The following is a 22,824-nucleotide window of genomic DNA, read 5'->3' as shown; positions in this document are numbered from 1 at the left end:
TAAATCAGGTTGGAGAGACAAGGAAAAATTTCTAAAGTCACCTCTGAAGAAAGGAGTTAAAGGGCAATGAGACCATTTTAGGATGAAGGAAAGTAGAGGTAAAGTTGTCATAACCTAGGCCACTGGGAAGAGGGAAAGCCCACGTGACCATTTCTGGCTGGCTATCCCTTTCTCACACATATGCCCACTGATCAACTCCTTGAGAGAATGTATCAAGCACCTCTACGTACTAGGCAGTGCTGGGCTTCAGGAACAAAACCAGGGATGAGAGAGAGATGGAGATGCTCTGGCAGTTCACTGTTCAGTGAGTGATACAGACAAAAAGATAAACCAATGAGTAAATAAAATAAAAGAACTACAGATAGTGACTGGAGTTAGAGAGGATACAATTAGTGTGCTGAGACAGAATGATTGGGGGGGGGGTCCTACTTCAGACAGGATAGAAAAGGTGCTTCTGAGGAGGTGATCCTTAAGGTGATCTCAGGGCGAGGAAGAGTCAAATATGGAAGTAACTGGGGACAGAGAAAACCAGGTGGAGGGAACACCAAGTGTGAAAGTCCAGAGGAGGCTGACTCTGCGTTGGTGACAACAGACCTGCAGGCCTGGATGTAGTGTAGGAGAGCAGGACAAGCAATGTTCCCAGTTTTATGTCACAGAAAAGTGCCCTGGGCAGATAGAGGAGGCTGAACTCTGCTGACAGGAAGGAACCAGGCCTGTGGAAGGAAGCAGTGGGGCGGATGGGATGGGGAGCCAACATGCAGGGGGAGCAGGGGAGGCACAGGCCCCACTCCATGCCTCAGGCCCTTACCGGATAAGCCCGTCCTCAGCAGCACTCCAGAATGTGTTGGGCCACATGGGCGCTGTGGCGATGCGTTTCACCCGGTTTGTATGGTCTCCAAACATGTGGATCGTTTCCTTTACTGTCAGGTCATGGACATGCACTTTGGAGTCGGCTGCCCCCGTGATCAAGATGCGGTCCCCAGCATGAGGCAGGAACTGCTCCAGAGAGATCGAAGAAGAGATTGGCAGGCAGTGTGGGTCTGGCTGGCCAGGAAAGAAGACTAGTCTGGATGTTAGTACCCTCTTTCCTTCATTTTGGGTAAGAAAATGAGCCCATCCAAGACAGTCCACTAAGGAAACTGCATCAAGCATCAGCCTATAGGCCCAAAGGTAAAAATTGGGACATATGCCTTTACTTTGGTGGAGTAGTCCTGACTTATGCCAAACTGAACTACCTAAGAAAGCCTTTTCCTCTGACCCTTCCCCAGGGAAGAGCTGAGCAGGTGACAGTCACAGTTGTTACCATTTACTAAGTATTTACCATGTGCTAGACACTGGGCAGGTTCCTTATCTTACAGATATCTTAAATAACCCACTTAAAACTGAGGTTCAGCACTAACACTGAGTTAACTCGAGTCTGTCTGATTCTCATGTGAATACTGCCTCATGAGGACCATTTGATAACCTGAGAATTACATAACAAAGTAGGCTTAAAATGAAAAGGACTTCCAGTGTTTTAAGAAGAAAGTAGTATTTTAAGTTGGGTTCAAATATTTCTGGAGAACAATCTGGCAATAGGTAACAAAGTAAAAGATGTTTCTATCTTTTAATCCCACACTTCCACTCTTGAGAAATTTCTATTAGGAAAAAGGGACCTGTGCAGAAATGCTCAGAGCAGCACTCCTCGTAATGACAAATACTGGAAATGGCTCAAATGTTGGGCCCTGGGGAAGGGTTGAGCATCAGGAGGAAACATCTCCCTGCAGCTGTTACAAAGAATGAGAACCCCGCCATTCAGATGAAGTTGAGAATAAAATATTCCAGATGACATGTGGTAAGAACAAAACAGCCATAAATATAGCTCTGAATAGTAATCTTTAAAAGGTGTGCGGTTCTATCACCTAGCTTTGAGGAAGAAAAATATTTGGGTATGGCGTTAGTTGACTTTTTCTCTTCTTTCTTGGGTTAAAAAAATTTAATTATCTTCTTTCTTAACTGAAAAGTTCCTCCCAAACCACAACAAGGCTGAACCGGTGCTGGGGTTGGGGCATTAGTCTGCATTTAAAGAGCTCCAGTCTTACTTGACTTAATTGCTCAGGAAAGAGCAACAATTCACTCTTTCCACACACCACTGTCTAAGGGCTCACCAGAACAAGGGCTGGATGAAACAGATGGAATTCCATCATTTTTAGGGGCAACCAGTAGTCTTTAATCCTGTCTGGAAACAGCATGTACTTCAGGCACAACAGAAGAGGGAGCTCTTGAGGCCTAGTGCCACACTCACACACTGTAGTTGCCACCAGGGGGAGCTTGTGGGTTAAATAAAAATACCTGTATTGTTACTACCGGAAGAGAGAAGAATCCTTTTCTACACTTTCACAGGAGGCTGAGGGTCTATGAATTTAATTTTGGGCCTTGCCCCAAATCTCACTATTAGTATCAAGACCACTGTCAAATTCTGGTTTTTGAACTCAACGTTTTGTGCTCTACGATGCCAAAGCTGATGGGATAGGTCCCATTCCCAGATCCCACCCCACAGATTCAAATTGAACCTAATAACAATTTTCAGGGGGCAGAAAACAGTCTGTTTGCCATGCAAGAGGTGAATCAGCATTGTACTGTCTCTAAAAACTGCAGAAAATTATCCAGGACTGGTCTCTGGAATAAGAGGTGAAAATGAGAGCTTGGGAAGGGGGCAGGGTTTAGGGAAATAAGTAGGTTCTCAGCTCTCAAATCTACCTTCTTCTTCATGTATCTTGTAATTCTTCTTGATACTAATTAGGGAAATATTTCTCAGATTAGTGAGGCTTTCCAAAGGACACTCACTCTCTCACATACATCCATTACAGAATTTCAGGGCTGGAAAGGTCCTTAAAGGTCATTTCCTCCAACCTTAAACCTGTCAGGTAAGTTCCCGTTGTGGGGAGTACCTCAGTGCTTGGACATTTACAACCTTCTCAAAGGGCCCATTCTACCTTTTCCAAACTCTAAGCGCTAGACCTGTCTCTCCATCAGGCCCACATTTGCTTCTGTGGACTTAAGAGCCAATAATCCCACGTCTGTTTTCTGAGATCAAAAGGCAGAAACTTCATGTCATTTCCACTTACAGGGCTTCAGAGGTATGAAGACATTTTTAAATCCCGTTCCCACCTCTCCTTAGCTCACTTTCACCAACAAATCTGTAGCTCGAATGTAGAATAGCTAAAAGTACCTATGCCAGGTATCTTTTTACAATCATCTCATTGAACTATAATACTAAGCCTATGGAGTGCTGCTTCCCTTTTAAAATTAAAGGCCTATTTATTCATTTACTCATGAATCCAGGGGATTTTCCTAAGCTACTTTGTATTTACAGATGAGTAAAGGGGCTCAGAGAGGTCAGGTGACTTGCCTAGGTCACACAGCTTCTAAGAGGCAGATAAGGGGGTCAAACATAGGCCTTCCTGCTATCTAAGCTCATGCTTGGAACAATACCACCCACCATCACCACTCAAATAAATATAAATTCACCTGGAGCTGGCCTTGTGGCTCTAAGTGAGGAAGGAGAACATGGAAAAGAGATGGGGTTTCAGGAATCACAGTCAGATGGCTCAGATCACAAAGGTGTCTGTGACCCCAGGGGGTATGTGGAACCCAAATGGGCAAATACAACCATGTGCACAGCCCAGTCATGCCTCTTACTTGCTCTATGCCTTATCCTGCTCACCTTGACAGAGAAGATATTTGCCGTGTGTCCCGTGTGCATGGAGAGCAGCTTCTTGTGGTGCAGCGGGTCCCACACAATCGTGTGCTGGTCATCAGAACCAGAGGCCAGCAAACTGCAAGCAGAATGAAAGTTTCTGACCTCTCTTCAAGTTCCTAGGTCCTACTCCCCTACCCCACCTCCCCTGTTCATAGGGAATAAATCCACAGAGAGTGTGATGAACAGGAGATATCACGGAATTCAAGGTTATCTTGTAAACATTAGTTGAGTCTCTTCTATTTTGTCCTAAGGATTTCTCATTATTCCTTAAAGGCATTAGATTATAAAAAAAACAAACAAACAAACCAGGGTTTGGGTGGTCATCCAATTCATTGTTCAACTGTGTGTTGATAGTGATGGACTAAACTTAAGTACACAGAAAAGTCTCTTTTCCTTAGATCTACTAAGGAGGAGGTAAGTCCCTTCTCCCAGCCTCCCCACTCCCGTCCCCAGCACCTTCTCAGATACTCTAGCTCATACTCACTCTCCTTTCTCGTTCCACTCTAGACAGTTGACACATCCTGAGTGACCCTGGGGGAGCAAATGGAAAGGGACAAGAAGAGAGCCAGTTAGAGATTCTCTTGGGAAATGAAACACCAAGAAGTAGAACTAAACAGGTAAACTGGCCTTTTCATCATTAGTGTTTTGCTGGTGCATGTGAATGACCAGAATTGAATTAAACTGCCTAGTATCTTACAATATATAAAGTATTTTCATAATAATGATCTCACTTAATACTGAACACCTCAGCCTGCTTTTTTTTTTTTAAGACTTTATTTGAGAGAGAGAGAGAGAGTGTGTGAGAGCACAAGCAGGGGGAGCAGCAAAGGGAGAGGGAGAAGCAGGCTCCTCGTTGAGCAGGGAGCCTGATGCAGGGCTCGATCCCAGGACAGTGAGGATCACAACCTGAGCCAAAAGCAGATGCTTAGCTTCCTGAGCCACCCAGGAGCCCCCACCTGAGCCTTTTAAATAAGGCCATGTTTCGGGGCACCTGGGTGGCTCAGTGGGTTAAAGCCTCTGCCTTCAGCTCAGGTCATGATCCCAGGGTCCTGGGATCCAGCCCCGCATCGGGCTCTCTGCTCACAGCAGGGAGCCCGCTTCCCCCTCTCTCTCTGCCTGCCTCTCTGCCTACTTGTGATCTCTGTCAAATAAATAAAATCTTAAAAAAAAAATAAGGCCACGTTTCATTGATCCTATTTTGCAGAAAAGTAAACTAAAGTTCAGACCAAAGTAAGCCATGGAAGTGAGACAAACTTCTGCTCCTACCACTAAAATGGGCATGTCCCCTTCCAGGGACATCCCCCTCAGCCACAGAAAATTTGCCCAGAGGAATACCTGACCCAAAGGCAGCCAATTAACTAGAAGGTTGATCTTTTGTCCATTTGGCATATAATTTAATTTGTCAGGCACCCACTGCGTATCAGGTACTGTTTGACACTGGGCATACAGCAGTATACAAAACAAAGTCCCTGATCTCCTGGAGCTTACTTCAAGTAGGTGGAGCCTGGTATAGTAAGGTTAATTGGGACAGAGTCTTGACTTTGGGGGTCTGAATTGAGAAACATGGAGAGAGAGAGGCAGTTAGTAGCAGACACTGAAGGTAAAAGCATCCACAGAGAGGAATCATGGTAAAGCCAGAGCAATGAGGAAAGAAAACCCATGAAAAACAGAAGGTATCAAGTGGCAGAAGTGAGTCTTACATGGGAGAAGGAAGGAACAAGTCACCAGGCATTCCTATGTACTATTGTCTGTTCTCCCACCCTCCTTTATTCCCAACGGTACCTAGATTTTCATTTACTTAATTCCCTATTCCAAATAAGACCATGTGTTTCAGCAAGTATAAACCCACTGTCCTTGCCATACTGATAGGTTTAGCAACTTAGGCCTTAGCCAAATTGGACATGGCATTCACCTGGGCACAGGGATTGGCTCAGAAGTAAGCCTGTGACCCCAATCAGATGCTAGGGACACAGCTGCTGGGAGGATTCTGAAAAAGGCATTTCCTCATTCTCAGAAGAATCTACGAGAGACGCCTTTCTTCCTCAGATGCTGGGTGTATAGCTGGACTTGGAATTGCCACACAAGGGAAGCCAGCCTGAGAGTGACGTCAACACACAGAAGACAGCCCAGTCAAAGGGAATCACACAAAAATAGAGCAAGAGTGACTGACCAGAGTAACCAATACTGACACCTACTCCACTTCTGGACTTTTAGTTAAATGAGACACTCAGGGGGCGCCTGGGTGGCTCAGTGGGTTAAAGCCTCTGCCTTTGGCTCAGGTCATGATCCCAGAGTCCTGGGATCGAGCCCTGCATCGGGCTCTCTGCTCAGCGGGGAGCCTGCTTCCTCCTCTCTCTCTCTCTGCCTGCCCCTCTGCCTACTTGTGATCTCTGTCTGTCAAATAAATAACTAAATAAAATCTTAAAAAAAAAAAAAAAGGAGACACTCAGTTCATTATTAAGGTCTTCTGACTTGTGTTGCTATTTGTAGCCCAACGCATGCCAACTGGTAGTTCCAGCTAAGCTCCCAGTTTATGGATACTTCCTTCAAGATGCCTTTCCTGTCCTGTAAATTTGGGAAGGAGATATACCCTTCCTTGTGGGCTCCTCCTGTCACACTGGACAATGGCTCTGTGTTGACATGATTTTTTTTTAAAGATTTCATTTCTTAGGCGCCTGGGTGGCTCAGTGGGTTAAAGCCTCTCTGCCTTTGGCTCAAGTCATGATCCCAGGGTCCTGGGATGGAGCCCTACATCGGGTTCCCTGTTCGAACAGCGGGGAGCCTGCTTCCCTCTCTCTCTCTGTCTGCCTCTCTGCCTACTTGTGATCTCTGTCAAATAAATAAATAAAATCTCTCAAAAAAAAGATTTTATTTCTTTATTTGAGAGAGAGCATGAGAGTGGGGAGGGTCAGAGGGAGAAGGAGGCTCCCCACTGAGCAAGGAGCCCGATGCAGGACTTGATCCTGACACTCCAGGATCATGACCTGAGCTGAAGGCAGTCGCCCAAACAACTGAACCATCTAGGCGCCCTCTCTATTGACATGTTGACATGTTTACTAGACTGAGCCTGAGAAAGCAGGCTTTGTGTCTTGTATTCATCATATCCCCAAGGCCAGATACAGAGCCTGGAACATTATCTGTTGCCTGAATGAACAAATGAGTCCAGTGGGACAAGCAGGAAGGATTGAGAAATATGAACAAATCTAATTCCCAAGTATCTGGTTAGGCTTATTTTATTTTTTAAGATTTTATTTATTTAAAGGAGAGAGAGAGTGTGCACCCACAAGTAGGGAGAGGAGCAGAGGCTGAGAGAGAACCAGACTCCCTGCTGAGCAGGGAGACCAATATGGGGCTCGATCCCAGGACCCTGAGATCATGACCCGAGTCAAAGGCAGAGGCTTAACTGACTGAGCTACCCAGGTGTGCCCGCAACTATCTGGTTAGAAACGCTTTTCTTCTGCCTTCTCCTTCCCTCTTACCCTTCGCCCTATAAAGATTCTCATCTGGGTTGAACCCCATTTCTTTCCGGTTCTGCACTTACGCGCATTCACTCTGTTCAGACTTGTCAGACCACTTGCTGACCTGAACCTCTCTCACATTCCCATGGCACTCAGCTGAAACTCCCACATGTGGCTCTGGTCACTCTTTTTTGGGTCAGAGTAACTTCTGTCCTCAGCAGTTTCATTTTCCCAGCAGGATGTAAATTACTGTGCCTAGGGTCGCTTCACATACAGGCCTTCAGTAATCGCCACTTAGTGAGGGCTTACAAACAGCAAGCACAGTGTTAATTACTTGTGGTAGGCAGAATTGGCCCCTGATGTCTGTATCCTGATCCTCTGGAACTTATGAATATGTAATGTCTGGTGGCAAAGGGGACTTCGCAGATGAGATTCAAGTGAAGGTCTTTGAAATGGGAGAGAATTCTAGGTTATCCAGGTGGTCACAATATGATCACATGAGTCCTTAAAATCAGAGAACCTCTCCTGGCTGCAGAGAACTTGAGAGATGTAGGTGTGAAAGGGATCTGTCCTGTTATTGCTGGCTTTGAAGATGGAAGAAGGGGCTTATGGGTCAAGAAATGCAGCAGCCTCTAGGAGTTGGGAATTGCAAAGGAACCGATTCTACCCTGCAGCCTCCAGGAGGAACACAGCCCTGTCAAGATCTTGCTTTTAGCATAGTAAAACCTGGGTCAGACTTCTGATCTACAGAAATGAGATAAGAAATTTGTGTTGCTTTGAGCCACTAAGTTTGTGGTAACTTTGTATGGCAGTAACAGGACACTAATACAGCACTCTATATCCATTAACCTATTTAAGAAACAGGTATCACTACTCATTTCACAGATAAGAAAAGCAATACTCAGAGAGGTTAGGTAACCTGCTGTGATATTGTAGTTTATAATAAGAAATACATATTTGGTCTTCTTTGCCATTTCTGAGCCCCTAGAAGCCCTTGGGATTTCCTAGTGATAACAGAAAAACATGTCTTGATGTTCATAACAAATCCCTTTTAACCTTAACACCTGAGTTTACGTATTAAGTGATTTTTGGAAAGCACCTAAGGATGGGGGCTGGTTTCCAGAGGAACCAACCATATGATTGAAGGATTAGAACCTTTAGTCCCAGGGGTGCCTGGGTTGCTCAGCTGGTTGGGTATCTGCTTTTGGCTCAGGTCATGATCCCAGGATCTTGGGACCCTTGTCAGGCTCCCTGATCATGCTGTGTCACTATCTCTGTCTCTCTCTTTCTCTCTCAAATGAATAAATAAAATCTTAAAAAAAAAAAACAAAACAAAAAACTTTCAGTCCTACTCCCCAGAGGTCAGAGAGGAACTGGAGGTTGACTAGGTCACCAATGGCCAAAATTTTAGTCAGTCATGCCTATGTACATGAAGCCTCCACAGAAACCCAAAACAACTGGGTTCAGAGAGCTTATGTATTAGTAAACATGTGGAGATCTGGTGGAGAGTGGCACATTCCAAGAGGGTGTGGAAGCTTTGCACTCCTTCCTACATACCTTGTCCTAGGCATCTCTTCTATCTGGCTGTTCCTGAATTATATCCTTTTAGAATAAAGGGTAATCTGGTAAGCAAAATGTTTCTGAGTTCTGTGAGCCACTCTAGCAAATTAATCAAATCCAAGGAGGAGGTTGCTGGAACCTCCAATCTATAGATGGTGAGTCAGAAGCACAGGTGACAACCTGGATTTGTGATTGGCATCTGAAGGTTGTGGTGCAAGGGGCGGGGCCATCTTAGAGGACTAAGCCCTTAACCTGTGCAATGTGATGCTATCTATTCCCCAGACTGACAGTGGCAGAATTGAGTTATATTGTAGGGCACCCATTTGGTGTTGGAGAGTTGCTTGATGGTGTGTAAAAAGAACCTCCCCCCCAACACACACTGGACCTGGCACCACTAACAGGACAGGAAGCAGGATTTTTCACTTGAGAGCCTGAGCTCTTAAGTACTGTCTGAGAAATGGATGAGTGTCTCTAGAATTACTGTTTATTTGTCCTCAAATCAGTAATGCCTCTCAAGTACAGAAGACAGAGGCCAAGTAGACAAACATGATACTTCGGATTAATTTTCACATGGTAAAACCTAGCTTAGAGGTGGGTAAATTGAAGAGAATATAGAGAGAAAGCTCAAACGGGATTCTACAAAAATACAAAGTAACTATTGACAGAAAGTATTAATAAAGGACTTTATAAGTTAAAACACCTGTTTGGGAAGCTACTTTATAAGGAATAGAGTGTTTAAGAGGAGTTATTTTGGCCCTGATAACTAAGGCTGGCTTAGATATATGGTCACAATCTATAATTACATCGTAGAATACAACGGAAGAAAATATGCCTATGACATATCAGAATTAAAATGTGAGTAAAAAATAAAGGGATAAAGCCTCAAACTTTAAAGAAAGTGAGAAGAGGGACTGAACAGAGAAGGCTCCCTAGAGAGGAACAGACCTCTGTGTGCCTCCCCGGGCCCTTGGAAATACTGCTGTTTGGGGTGAGCTTTGCACATCAGGGACCTAGAGGAAACCGAAAATGCACAGAGAGAGAACCTGCAAGAAAAGATTATATCTCATTTACACTTCAAGTTACAACCTCTTAGTTCCTGTTTAACTTTTAAAAATATTGATTATAATTAAAATTTTTGTTAAGTCCCTATAATTTGCTGAGTGGTGTGATATATGGGAGGAAGAGGAGGCAGGAAGAAGTATTTTATCCTAACACTGCTCAGAATTGTAGGTGCACGATGATGATAAAAAGCAAATGGAATTACAGTGGGTTTTATTACTGCTTTTACATTCTTTATAGACTACGTAACCCATATAGGGGGCTTATATCCTGCACTACAGCCCCCATCTTCATATGCCTCTAGTATGTAAACACTAGCATTTACTATACATGATCTCATTATCACTCCCTTTCTACAGGTAAGACTAAGTCTCAGAGATACGAAATAATTTACCTGAGGTTGCACAAATGATAAACATCAAAGTCCAGCTGGGAACCCAGGTCAATATAACTCCAAAGTTATTTCTCTGGCTATGCTGGGTACCTCAGATGTCATGATTATTACTGTCCATTTAAAAAGAAATCTCACTGCTACCATCACCTTAAAGACTGTTCGGCAGTTTCATGTAAAGTTACGCTTACATCTACCCTATGACCCAGAAATTCCATTCCTAGGTAATTACTTAAAAGAAATTAAGACATTTGTCCACACAAAGACTGACATAAGGGCACCTGGATGGATCAGTGGGTTAAAGCCTCTGCCTTCGGCTCAGGTCATGGTCTCAGGGTCCTGGGATCGAGCCCCACATTGGGCTCTCTGCTCAGCAGGGAGCCTGCTTCCCCTACTCCCCGCCTGTCTCTCTGCCTACTTGTGATCTGTCAAATAAATAAACAAAAATCTTTAAAAAAAAAGGACTGACATAAGAATATCCACAGATGCTTTATTTTTAAAAGCTCCAGGAGCACCCAGCTGGCTCAGTTGGTAGAAGTGTATGATTCTTGATCTTGGGTTTGTAAGGTGGAGAACCACGCTTGGTATAGAAAGTACTTAAAAATAAAATCTTAGAGGGACGCCTGGGTGGCTCAGTTGGTTAAGTGGCTGCCTTTGGCTCAGGTCATGATTCCAGTGTCCTGGGATCGAGTCCCACATCGCTTGCTTGGCAGGGAGCCTGCTTCTCCCTCTGCCTCTGCTGCCACTCTGTCTGCCTGCGCTCGCTCGCTCACTCGCTCTCTCTCTCTAACAAATAAATAAAATCTTTAAAAAAAAATAAGATCTTAGAAAGAAAAATAAAAAATAGATAAAAGCTCCAAACTGGAATTAAGCTAAAGGGTCATCCATGGAAAAGGGATAAATAAAATAAGTCTATCCACACAGTGGAATACTATGTAGCAATGAAAAGGAATGGACTATAAATACAAGTAACAACATGGATGAAACTCAAAAAACATTATGCTAAGCAAGAGAAGCCAAACACACGCAAAAATATACTATCTAATTCCATTTACATTAAGTAAAGAACAGGCAAAACTAATCTTTGGAGACAAAAGCCAAAAAGTGGTTGCTCTGAGGCAGGAGGGTTGACTGGAGAGGGCACCACGAGAACTTTCTATGGTGATGGAAGTACTTTCCAATTTGTTGCAGACAGTAGTTATACAAGTGTCAAAACTCACCTAACTCAATACCTGAGACCTCTGCACTGTATTTTTGTGTAAATCATACCTCAATAAAGAGAAAAAAAGGTAATAATAATAATAGCAATAGTAACAGTTGATATATACTGTGCACTATCTCACCATGTACAAGGGACACTACTGTGCCCTTCACATACACTTTTATTTTTATTTATTTTTTAAAGATTTTTATGTATTTCTTTGAGAGAGATAGCACAAGCGGTGGGGGGCATGGGGGCGGAGAGAGAGGGAGAGGGAAAAGCAGGCTCCCTGCTGAGCAGAGAGCCCAACATGGGGCTCAATGCCAGGACCCTGGGATCATGACCCAAGCTGAAGGCAGATGCTTAACTGACTGAGCCACAAGGCGCCCATATATATGCTTTTAGTTAATCTTTACAACTGTCTTATGATGGAAGCATCACTATTTTCATTTTTCTGATGAGGAAATTGTGTAAATAGTGCAGCCACATACTGTGTAAATAGTATAGCCAGATTATGAACCCATGTCTGACAGATTCCGAGCTTGGCTGTTAACCATGATGTCAGACTGCCTTTTTAAATTCTGAGCTGTCTCTCCTAAAACTTAAATGCTATGTGCCTGCAAGTATTGTGTGGGCTCAGAGAGACATGACTGAGTCAGACAGACACATCTGTCCTCACAGAACTGATGAGGTTTTGTTTTCTCCTTTTCTCTAAACATGCAACGTTAGCCTTTGCTTACGTTATTATAATCGCATACACATCACTTCAAATGGCTAAGGAATATTCTTCCGAAGGTTAAACCATATCTACCTCTACCTTAGTGTTGTACATATAAGTTAGTTGCAAATTTGGTGAGTTGATGTACTTTTAAAAAATATTTTATTTATCTGACAGAAAGGCGGGGGACAGCACAAGTAAGGGGAGCAGCAGGCAGAGGGAGAAGCAGGCTCCCTGCTGAGCAAGGAGCCCAACTTGGGACTTGATCCCAGGACCCTGGGACTCATGACCTGAGCTAAAGGGAGATGCCTAACTGATTGGGTCACCCAGATGTCCCGAGTTGATGTATTTTAAAATTCTAGTGGGAAAGGGACATTTATAGGTGACTGGTCAGCCCAGACTAGGACTAATGTCATGGTTTTGTTTTTTTGTGTGTGTGTTTTGGCATTTGACTGGAAATATATAAAATCTGTGTGTGTCTTTTTTAAAGATTTATTTATTAACTGAGAGAGAGAAAGGGAGGGAGGAAGGGTGTACAGGGAGAGAGAGAATCTCTCTGTTGGGAGAAAGTCCCAGTGGACTCCCTGCTGAGCATGCAGTGGGATGTGGGGCTCAAGGTCATGACTATAAGATCATGACCTGAGCTGAAACCAAGTCAGACACTCAACTGACTGAGCACCCCCCAGGGACCCCTATAAAATCTGTGTTGTAATGCTAAGTATCACCTGTGCTACTCAAGAGCCTGATAAGCAGTAATGGTGTGGAAAACTATTAGAATGGGAAACATTATTAACAAATGCAAATTAGTAGGGGTGCCTGGGTGGCTCAGTCAGTTAAGCATCTGACTCTTCATTTTGACACAGGTCATGATTTCAGGGTTATGATACTGAGTCCCATGTCAAGCTCCACACTCGGCATGAAGTCTGCTTGTCTCTCTCCCTCTTCTCCCATTTGTGTGTGCACTCTTTCTCCTCTCTCTCAAATCAATCAATAAATAAAATCTTTGGAGCACCTGGGTGACTCAGCGGGTTAAAGCCTCTGCCTTCAGCTCAGGTCATGATCCCAGGGTCCTGGGATCGAGCCTCGCATCGGGCTCTCTGCTCCGTGAAGAGCCTGCTTCCTCTTCTCTCTCTGCCTGCCTCTCTGCCTACTTGTGATCTCTGTCAAATGAAATAAATAAATAAATAAATAAATAAATGAAAATCTTTGAAAATAAATAAGTACAAATTAGTAGACAGCAATCTATTAAAATATGGGATCCACAGGGGAAATATAATAAAAGTCATTCATTTCTAGAGGAAAAAAAATAGGAACCATTTTATAAGGGAGAAAGAAAAAAAGAAGAGAAGCAAAGAACTAGGAAGTCTACAAATCAGTGTGTATCCTGGTATAACCAAAGGGTCTAGAGAGCCTTTTGTCTTAATTTATTTTTTACAAATAGCAAGCCTAGGCTGGTTAGTGACAATCAGAATTGTACAGTAGAAAGAGATGTCAGGGTTCAACTCTGGCTTGGCCTCTTCCAAGGTCTATGAGTAGTCACTTAAGATTCCCAAAACCGGAATGCCTGGGTGGCTCACTGGGTTAAGCATCTGCCTTTGGCTCAGGCCACGATCCTAGAGTCCTGGGGCTGAGTCCCGCATTGGGCTCACTGCTCATCGGGGAGCTTGCTTCTCCCTCTGCCTGCCACTCCCCCTGCTTCTTTCTGCTCTCTCTTTGACAAATAAATAAAATTAAAAAAAAAAAAAAAAAAAAAAAAAGAACTGGGGCCCCTGGGTGGCTCAGTGGGTTGAAGCCTCTGCCTTTGGCTCACATCATGATCTCAGGGTCCTGGGATGGAGCCCTGCATCGGGCTCTCTGCTCGGCAGGGAGCCTGCTTCCTTCTCTCTCTCTCTGCCGGCCTCTCTGCCTACTTGTGATCTCTGTCTGTCAAATAAATAAATAAATAATCTTTAAAAATTAAAAACAAAAAAACCCAAAAAAACAAAGATTCTCCAAACCTCATTTTTCATTTAGAAATGGAGATGATGATAATGTAAACCTGACAAGTTCACTGTGAAGATCAAATGCTGTAATGTAATAATATATGCAACCACACTTTGGTAAACACTGCCCCCATCCCTGGAACTAGTCCTCACATATACTCTCTGATATACCTGATATATCTGTGTGTATCTTCCAGATCCTGCTCTTAAAGACCCCTCCGACATGGCTAGGATACTGAGAAAGGATACACATCTTGAACAACTGGATTCCTTCCTATTTACTTACTTTTCCAAAAGGGTTATTTTCTGCAGCTATTAAATTGCTACCTTAAGCTATGACCAAACAGAAAATTCATTTATTTAATACCCCTTATATACAAAGTACTGGGAAAAAAAGGAATAAATAGTAGGATACACAAAAACAGGTCCATGTCCATGGCAACATGAGTCAAAGTTCTACCATAGTGAAGGAGAGATATACCAAAAAACCTAGGAAAAGACAGGAATATCCAGCTTTAGGAACAAGCTTAAAGGATCTTTGAGGACACTGGCTTGCATATCCACATGACCCCTACATCATATCATATATAAAAAATAATATAAAATGGATCAAGGACCTACATATAAGATCTAAAAATATGAAACTTAGAAAGAAACCTGGGTATAAATTTTTGTGACCTTGAATTAAGCAATGGTTTCTGCCCCCCCTTTTTTAGTGGTGGGGCTATAACTGATGATTAATGGTTTCTTAAACATATAAATCATATATATGATAAGGGTCTAGTATCCAGGATGTATAAAGAATTTTTATAGCTCAACAATAAAAAGGCAAAAAACTCAATTAAAAAATGGTTAAAGAGAGAAGCACATGGTGGCTCGGTGGGTTAAGCCTCTGCCTTTGGCTCAGGTCATGATCTCAGGGTCCTGGGATTGAGCCCTACATCAGGCTCTCTGTTCAGCGCGAAGTCTGCTTCTCTCTCTCCCACTCCCCCTGTTTCTGTTCTCTCTCTCACAGTGTCTCAAATAAATAAATAAAATCTTTTAAAAAAATGGTTAAAGAAGGGGTGCTGGAATGGCTCAGTTGGTTAAGCATCTGATTCTTGGTCACAGCTCAGGTCTCGATGTCAGGGTGAAGTTCAGGCCCTGCACTGGGCTCCACAATGCACATGGAGCCTACTTAAAAAAAAAAAAAAAAAAGGATAAAGGACCTAAATAGATATTTCTCCATATGAAATATACAATGGCCAATAAGAACATGAAAAGATGCTCAAGGGGCACCTGGTGGCTCAGTGGGTTAAGCATCTGCCTTTGGCTCAGGTCATGATCCCAGGGTCCTGGAACTGAGCCCCACAGTGGATCAAGGACCTACATATAAGATCTAAAAAGTATAAAACTCTTAGAAGGGTATAAATCTTTGTGACCTTGGATTAGGCAAAAGTTTTTTTGTCACCCCCCCCTTTTTTTGGTAGTGTGGCTACAATTGATGGTTAATAGTTTCTTTTTTTTTTAAATTATTTTTATTAACATATAATGTATTATTTGCCCCAGGGGTACAGGTCTGTGAATCATCAGGTTTACACATTTCACAGCACTAACCATAGCACATACCCTCTCCAATGTCCATAACCAATCACCCTCTCCCTCCCTCTCCCCCCAGTGACCCTCAGTTTTGTGAGATTAAGAGTCTCTTATGATTTGTCTCCCTCCCAATCCCATCTTGTTTCATTTTTTTCATTCCCTACCTCCCAAGCCCCTGCCCTGCCTCTCAAATTCCTCATATCAGGGAGATCATAGGATAACTGTCTTTCTGATTGACTTATTTTGTTCAGCATAACAACCTCTAGTTCCATCCATGTAGTTGTAAATGGCAAGATATGATTTCTTTTGATGGCTGCATAGTATTCCAGTGTGTGTGTGTGTGTGTGTGTGTGTGTGTGTATGCCACATCTTTTTTATCCACTCATCTGTTGATGGACATCTAGGTTCTTTCCATAGTTTGGCTACTGTGGACATTGCTGCTATAAACATTTGGGTGCACATCCCCCTTCAGATCACTATATTTATATCTTTAGGGTAAATACCCAGTAGTGTGATTGCTGGGTCATAGGGTAGCTCTACTTTCAACTTTTTGAGGAACCTCCAAAATGTTTTCCAGAGTGGCTGCACCCGCTTGCATTCCCACCAACAGTGTAGGAGGGTTCCCCTTTCTCCGCATCCTCACCAGCATCTGTCATTTCCTGACTTGCTAATTTTAGCCATTCTGACTGGTATGAGGTGGTAGATGATTAATGGTTTCTTAAACATGACACCAAAAGCACAAGTGATAAATGGAAACAAATAACTTGGGCTTTATTAAAAATAAAAACTTCTGTGTCAAAGGTGCTATCAAGTAAGTGAAAAGACAATCCACAAAATGGGAGAAAACCATTTAAAATCATGCATGTGAGTATATGGATAAACTAAAACTGTCATACATTTTCCCTGGGAAAGTAAAATGGTGCTGCCACTTTGAAAAATAGTTTGGCAGTTCCTCAAAAAATTGAATATAAAAACAAACAAAAAACATATGATCCAGCAATTCCACCCTTAGGTATATACCTAAGGGAACTGAACATGTATGACCACACAAAAGCTTGTACACAATGTTCACAGCAGCATTATTCATAGCTAAAAGATGGAAACAACCAAATGTCCACCAACAACGAATGGATAAACAAAATGTGGTAGATCCATATAACAGAATGCTATTTGGCTATAAAAAGGAATGAAGGATTGATTCATGCTACAACATGGATGAATCTTGAAGACATCATGCTAAGTAAAAGAAGCCAGATACAAAAAAGCCATGTATTGTATGATTCCATTTTTATGACATGTCTAGAATAGGAAAATCCACAGAGACAAAAAGCAGACTAGTGGCTGCCAGAGATAGGGAGTAACTACTAATATGGGTAAAGGGTTTCCTTTGGGGACAATAAAAATGTCTAGAATTAGATAGTGGTGATAGCTGCACAATTTTGTGACTATACTAAAAACCACACTGAATTGTACACTTGAATAAAATAAAAAATAAACTAAAAACAAGCTAACAAACTGGTGGCAGGTGGGATGTGGCCCACAGACCATACTTTGCTGAACCCTGATCTAAAGGATATTCCTTGAAATCTCTTCCAAAGTCAGGTCTCAGGGCACCTGGCTGGCTCAGTGGGTTAAAGCCTCTGCCTTCGGACCTCTCTGTCAAATAAATAAATAAAATCTTTTTTTTTTAAATAAAGATTTTGTTTATTTATTTATTTGACAGACAGAGATTACAAGTAGGCAGAGAGGCAGGCAGAGAGAGAGGAAGGGAAGCAGACTCCCCGCTGAACAGAGAGCCCGATGCGGGGCTCGATCCCAGGGCGCTGGGATCATGACCCGGGCCGAAGGCAGAGGCTTTAACCCACTGAGCCAGCCAGGCGCCCCAATAAATAAAATCTTTAAAAAAAAAAAAAAAAGTCAGGTCCATCTTTTTCTTTGTGGGTGACTATTTAATAAACTTTGTATATAATTTACTTCTCTATAAGGTATTATTAAAAAAACCACTCTGACAAGTCTTTATTAGAGTAAGGTTATACTCTAAAACTTCCCTGGTCTACTAACTATATTCAAAAAGAAAACCAATCTAGTTTGATACTACTTGTTTCTAGTGAATTTATGCTCAAATTATGTATGAAACAAAACAAGAACAAAAAAGCAATCAAGCCAGATTGTGAAAGTGAGATACGTAATTTTGCAACTTACATGGAAAATATTAAGAAAACTAGTATGGCAAGAGAATGAATCTACCAAGCCAAGAACTATTTGTTAATCGATGAACTAACTAACAAATTAATTGATTAAAGTAAGCTCTACACCCAGTGTCGGGCTTGACCTCACAATGCAGAGTTTGAGAACTGCATGCTTTCCTGACTGAACCAGCCAGGTGCTGATAAACCCTTTCTAAAAAGTAGACACATGGTTGAGGTAGAAAGAATTATAAACTATGGGGCCAGACAGGCCTGACAGAATCTTATTAATCTTATTTTTATCACTTATGTGACCTTGGAAATGCTCAATTTTATTCTTATTTGTGAAGTGAGATTCCTTTCCTCTCCCTCTCTCTACCATGCATGGAACATTGTGCCAAGAAATCCCACAAGTGAAAGAAATAGAATGGATCAAAGTGTGGACAAAACTTTAAAGTGTCCTTGGAAGATCCTGGTGATGCAACCAAAAATGAAAGTGCCTCCCCCAAAAGTGAGGACTGCAGGCTAGAAACTGGAATCCAAGGACATTTGGCTCCTGTCCGGTTCTGACATTAAAACTCACTGAGACAAAATGAGCTAGCACATGTAACTAAAGCGGGATGTGGAATGCTGAGCAAAGATGTCCATGGAAAATATATACCAAAACATCATAGATTTAATCCTAATTAATATTAAATTTAAATCCTGTAATATCAACTTCTTTTCTGCCTCTCTTACTCAGTTGCTGCCAATATACCAGTTCTTTAAATACACATATAAGATTTTATGTATTTATTTGAAAGAGAGAGAGAAAGCACAAGAAGAGGGGAACAGCAGAGGAAGAGGAAGAAGAAGGCCCCCCACTAAGCAAGGAGCCAGACTTGATCCCAGGACCCTAAGATCATCACCTGAGCCACAAGCAGACTGAATGAGCACCCCCAGGGCACCCCTAAAGTTTATCTTTAGAATACATATACTCGAAGAATATATATAGTCAAAGTACTGTGTTAAAAAATTACTTGGGTTAGTTGGCATCGCTCTCCCCACCGTTGTTTTTATTTACTTTTTGGATGTGCGAACCTCAACATGGTTCTAAAAGTAAAAACTCTACAAAAAGTTCCAGAAAAAGGTTACTCCCTTTTTTCTACCTCTCCACCTCTATATCTTCCATCCACTAGAGGGTAACCCATTTCATTAGTTTCTGCTTAACCATTCTGTGCTTGTGTTTGCAAAAATATGCAGGTACCTATATAAATTCTTATACCAAAATCAGCAAAAATTATAATAGCCTTTAAACATATGGAATAGATATTCAATTTTACTCATAAGAGAAAGAGAACTTAAAACTACATTGAGATACTATTTTTCACCTGTTAGAATAGTAAAAAAATTCCAAAGCTTAACCACACAGTCTATTGTTGAATTGTGGAGAAGCAGGCACTCTCCTGCATTACAACTGGGAAAACAAAATGGTGCAACTCCCATGGAGGAAAATTTGGCAATGTCTAACAAAATCATATATGCATTTACCCTTTGGTCAGCACTTCTACTTTCAGGTTTTTACCCTAAAGATACACCTCCAGCAATACTAAAATACTTACACGTAAGGTTAGTCATCATGGTATTGTTGTAGTTGTAACTATTAGAACCCTAAGAGTCCATACAGGGGATATTCACTGAATAAATCTGGGCTCATCTACATAATACAATATTATGCAGCTATGAAGAAGAACTCTATGCACTGATACAGGTGATTTCCAAAATACCTTGGCAAGTGAAAAGAGTGTGTGTGTATATATACATATATACAATCTCAAGGCATGCCTCACTGATTCTTCATCCTCAAAAAATCCTCCAAGTCCAGCCAACCACTTTATTTTCTTTACATGCTGCATCATGTCTTTATTTCCCTTCCTATTCCCATAAGAATCCATGATTCATTACTAAAATCATTCTCTTGCAACATTCATTTGACAAAACCCCAACCCTGAATGATACTCTAGTTCTCCTGTATCTTTAACTTTCCCTTTCTCCACTAATTCCTTCCCCTTGGAATTAAACAAGCACAAGTTCCTCTAATCTAGAAAAGTACTTCCTTGATGCCAAATCTGCAGCTAGCTATGGCCTTCCATTTCTATTCCCCTTTGTAGCCAGACCAAAAGAGTAGCCTATACTCAGTATTTTTCACTTCCTTACTTCCCAGTAATTCCTCAATCCACTTCTATCATCTATACCACACACCACAAAAATGGCTCTTGCCAAGGTTACTATTGTAGCTTCCTTGCCCTAAATCAATGGACATTTCTTTTTTTTTTTTTTTTTAAAGGTTTTATTTATTTGTCAGAGAGAGAGAGAGAGAGATCACAAGTAGGCAGAGAGGCAGGCAGAGACAGAGGGAGAAGCAGGTTCCCTGCCGAGCAAGGAGCCCAATATGGGACTTGATCCCAGGATGCTGGGATCATGACCTGAGCTGAAGGCAGCTGCTTAACCAACTGAGCCACCCAGGCATCCCTCAATGGACATTTCTTAATCCTTATCTTACTTGGACCCTGGCAGTATTTGATACTTCCACCTCAATACAACTTTCTTCTTCTGGGTTCTGCGACATCACCATCTCTCTCTGTTTTCCTTCCTACTCCTCTAGTTACTCTTTCTTGGTACCCTTTGCATATTCTTCTTTGTTCACATGGCCCTTATGTTGGTCTTCTTTATGTCTCTATCCAAGGCTTTCCCTCCACTCTGCATATTCCCCAGAGGTGATTACAACTCTTCCATTGTTCTAATCTCTATGATGTTCCCTGCTCTCACATCAACATCTCTGAAGTGTACCTGTATCTTAGGCTCAGAGTCAAGTATTCCAACTACCTATCCAGAAAGCACTAGATAATGTACAACATACAGCTCCAGAACATCCATACTGAGCTTGTTATCTTCCCCCCAAACCTATTCCTTTTCCAGTGCTTCCTTAACCTAGTGAATGATACTATCATTTACTCTGCCAGTCAAGTCAGAAACTTGACCTTCACCCTTGACTCCTCTTTCCTAACTTTTCACATCAAGTCACCAAGAATTCTGTTTATTCTATCTCTTAAATGTTTTGCAAATTCACTGACTTCTCTCTATCTAAATTACCATTATCTAGGGTCAGGTTATCTATCACCTCTTCCTGAATGACAGCCACAGTCCCTTAAACTGGTCTGGCTATATTTACTTATTAATTGTTATTAATTTTAAAGGTTGATTTATTTGAGAGAGAGAGAGAGCGCATGAGCAGAGGGAGGGATAGAGGGAGAGGAGAGAGCACTGTGATGGACCCCATGAGATCAATCCCACAGCCCATGAGAACAGGACCTGAGCAGAAAACAAGAGTAAGACGCTTAGCCAACTGAGCCACCCAGGAGCCCCTAGTCTGGCTATATTTAAACCTGTGCAATCTTCATTTTGAAGCCAAGATAATTTTAAAGCTTAATTCTGATCATTTGCTCCTATTGTAAAAATCATTCAATGGCTCTCCATTGACCTTAGGATAAAGTCCATGGTCTTCAACATAGCTTACAATGTCTTATTAGGAGCATTTCACCCACACTCATCTCACCAACCTCATCTGTCATCCTTCTCTCACTTGTATTTTGTGACTGCCTGTTCTCCTGAACTGAGTACCCTCTACCCTCTCTCACATCACTCATATGCTCTTCCCTCAACCTAGCGCTTTTTCTCTCCCTACCAATCCCCAAATCTAGCTCCTCCCATCCAGCTCTCAGGCATCAATGTGGACTACATTTCTTTTAGGAAACTAAGCTGTGATTTCTCCAGCCCATCAACTTTCATCCATTTGTGAAATTTCTCAGAATAATGCAGGACACATAGAGGAATAGAGACTGGGGTTGGGGAGAGAACAAACATTTGTTGAGCAGTGCTCTAAGAATGAAGGAATGTAAAAGACGTACAATTTAGTTCAAACTCCATGAAAGATAATTTTGTTTTTTAAGATTTTATTTAACAAAGAGAGAGAACACAAGCAGGGGGAGGGCACAGGGAGAAGGAGAAGCAGGCTTGCTGAGGGACTCAATCCTAGGACACTGGGATCATGACCTAAGCCCAAGGCAGATGCTTAACTACATGAACCACCCAGGTGCCCATGAAAGGTAATTTTGATAATAATTATCCAAAAATCACAGATACGTGCACCCTCTGACCTACTAATTCCACTCGTATGTTTTTATCCTATAGACTCTAATATGGGCCAGTGATACAGCAAGCAATGATGTATGTACAAAAGACTGTAGGTAATCTACATGTCTGTCAACAGGAACAGTTTAAATGAATTACTCTGAAGCCATGAAAGAATTAGAAATTAGAAATATCTTTATGTACTGATATACTAAAATCACAAAACATTTTTAAATTAAAAAACTTAAGGTACAAAGCAGTAAATATGTTATGTTAACATTTGTGAGAAAGGGTGAGACTGCATAAAATTCCTCTGGAATGATACTGACTAGTTGATTCCAGGGAAGTAAATTAGGTGGCTGGGAAAGAATGGGAAGGAGATGATCTTTTAAACTTTTAAAATTACAATTATATGAATGTTTACCTAATCAAAAATAAGTACATAAAAAAGGAAAGGACCTAATAGTCAGATGCTAGGTTGAAGGAAAAAAATGTTTAAGAAGCATCATTCAGGGGTGCCTGGGTGGCTCAGGAAGCTAAGCCTCTGTCTTTGGCTCAGGTCATGATCTCAGGAGCCTGGGATCAAGCCCCGTGTCGGGCTCTCTGCTCAGCGGGGAGCCTGCTTCCCCCACTTTCTCTGCCTGCCTCTCTGTCTACTTGTGATCTCTCTGTCAAGTAAATAAATAAAATCTTAAAAAAAAAAAAAAAAAGCATCATTCATGTCATCCACCCAAACCTCCAGGTCAAAGAAGAGATGCTAATGCTAAGTACTGTGCTAA

At 42.0% G+C, this 22,824-nt stretch overlaps 1 protein-coding gene across 4 annotated transcripts in view; it reads right to left on the bottom strand.

The window, feature by feature from the left end:
* Positions 1–22,824, bottom strand: part of WDTC1 (WD and tetratricopeptide repeats 1) — a 69,210-nt gene that overhangs the window by 16,464 nt on the left and 29,922 nt on the right. For 3 of the 4 annotated variants that reach the window (XM_032863875.1, XM_032863876.1, XM_032863874.1), the window contains exons 4-6: positions 4,227–4,273; positions 3,707–3,818; positions 809–996 (exon numbers count right to left, since the gene is read on the bottom strand). In XM_032863875.1, the coding sequence (XP_032719766.1) occupies positions 809–996; positions 3,707–3,818; positions 4,227–4,273 (347 nt within the window). Of the gene's footprint in view, positions 1–808; positions 997–3,706; positions 3,819–4,226; positions 4,274–9,705; positions 9,804–22,824 lie in introns of all 4 variants that reach the window. The other variant, XM_032863877.1, reaches the window with a different exon arrangement.

This window comes from Lontra canadensis, unplaced genomic scaffold, assembly GCF_010015895.1.
Source record: "Lontra canadensis isolate GAN:19392208 unplaced genomic scaffold, GSC_riverotter_1.0 scaffold25, whole genome shotgun sequence".
NCBI lineage: Eukaryota > Metazoa > Chordata > Mammalia > Carnivora > Mustelidae > Lontra > Lontra canadensis.
This window is presented reverse-complemented; position numbering and strand designations above follow the sequence as displayed.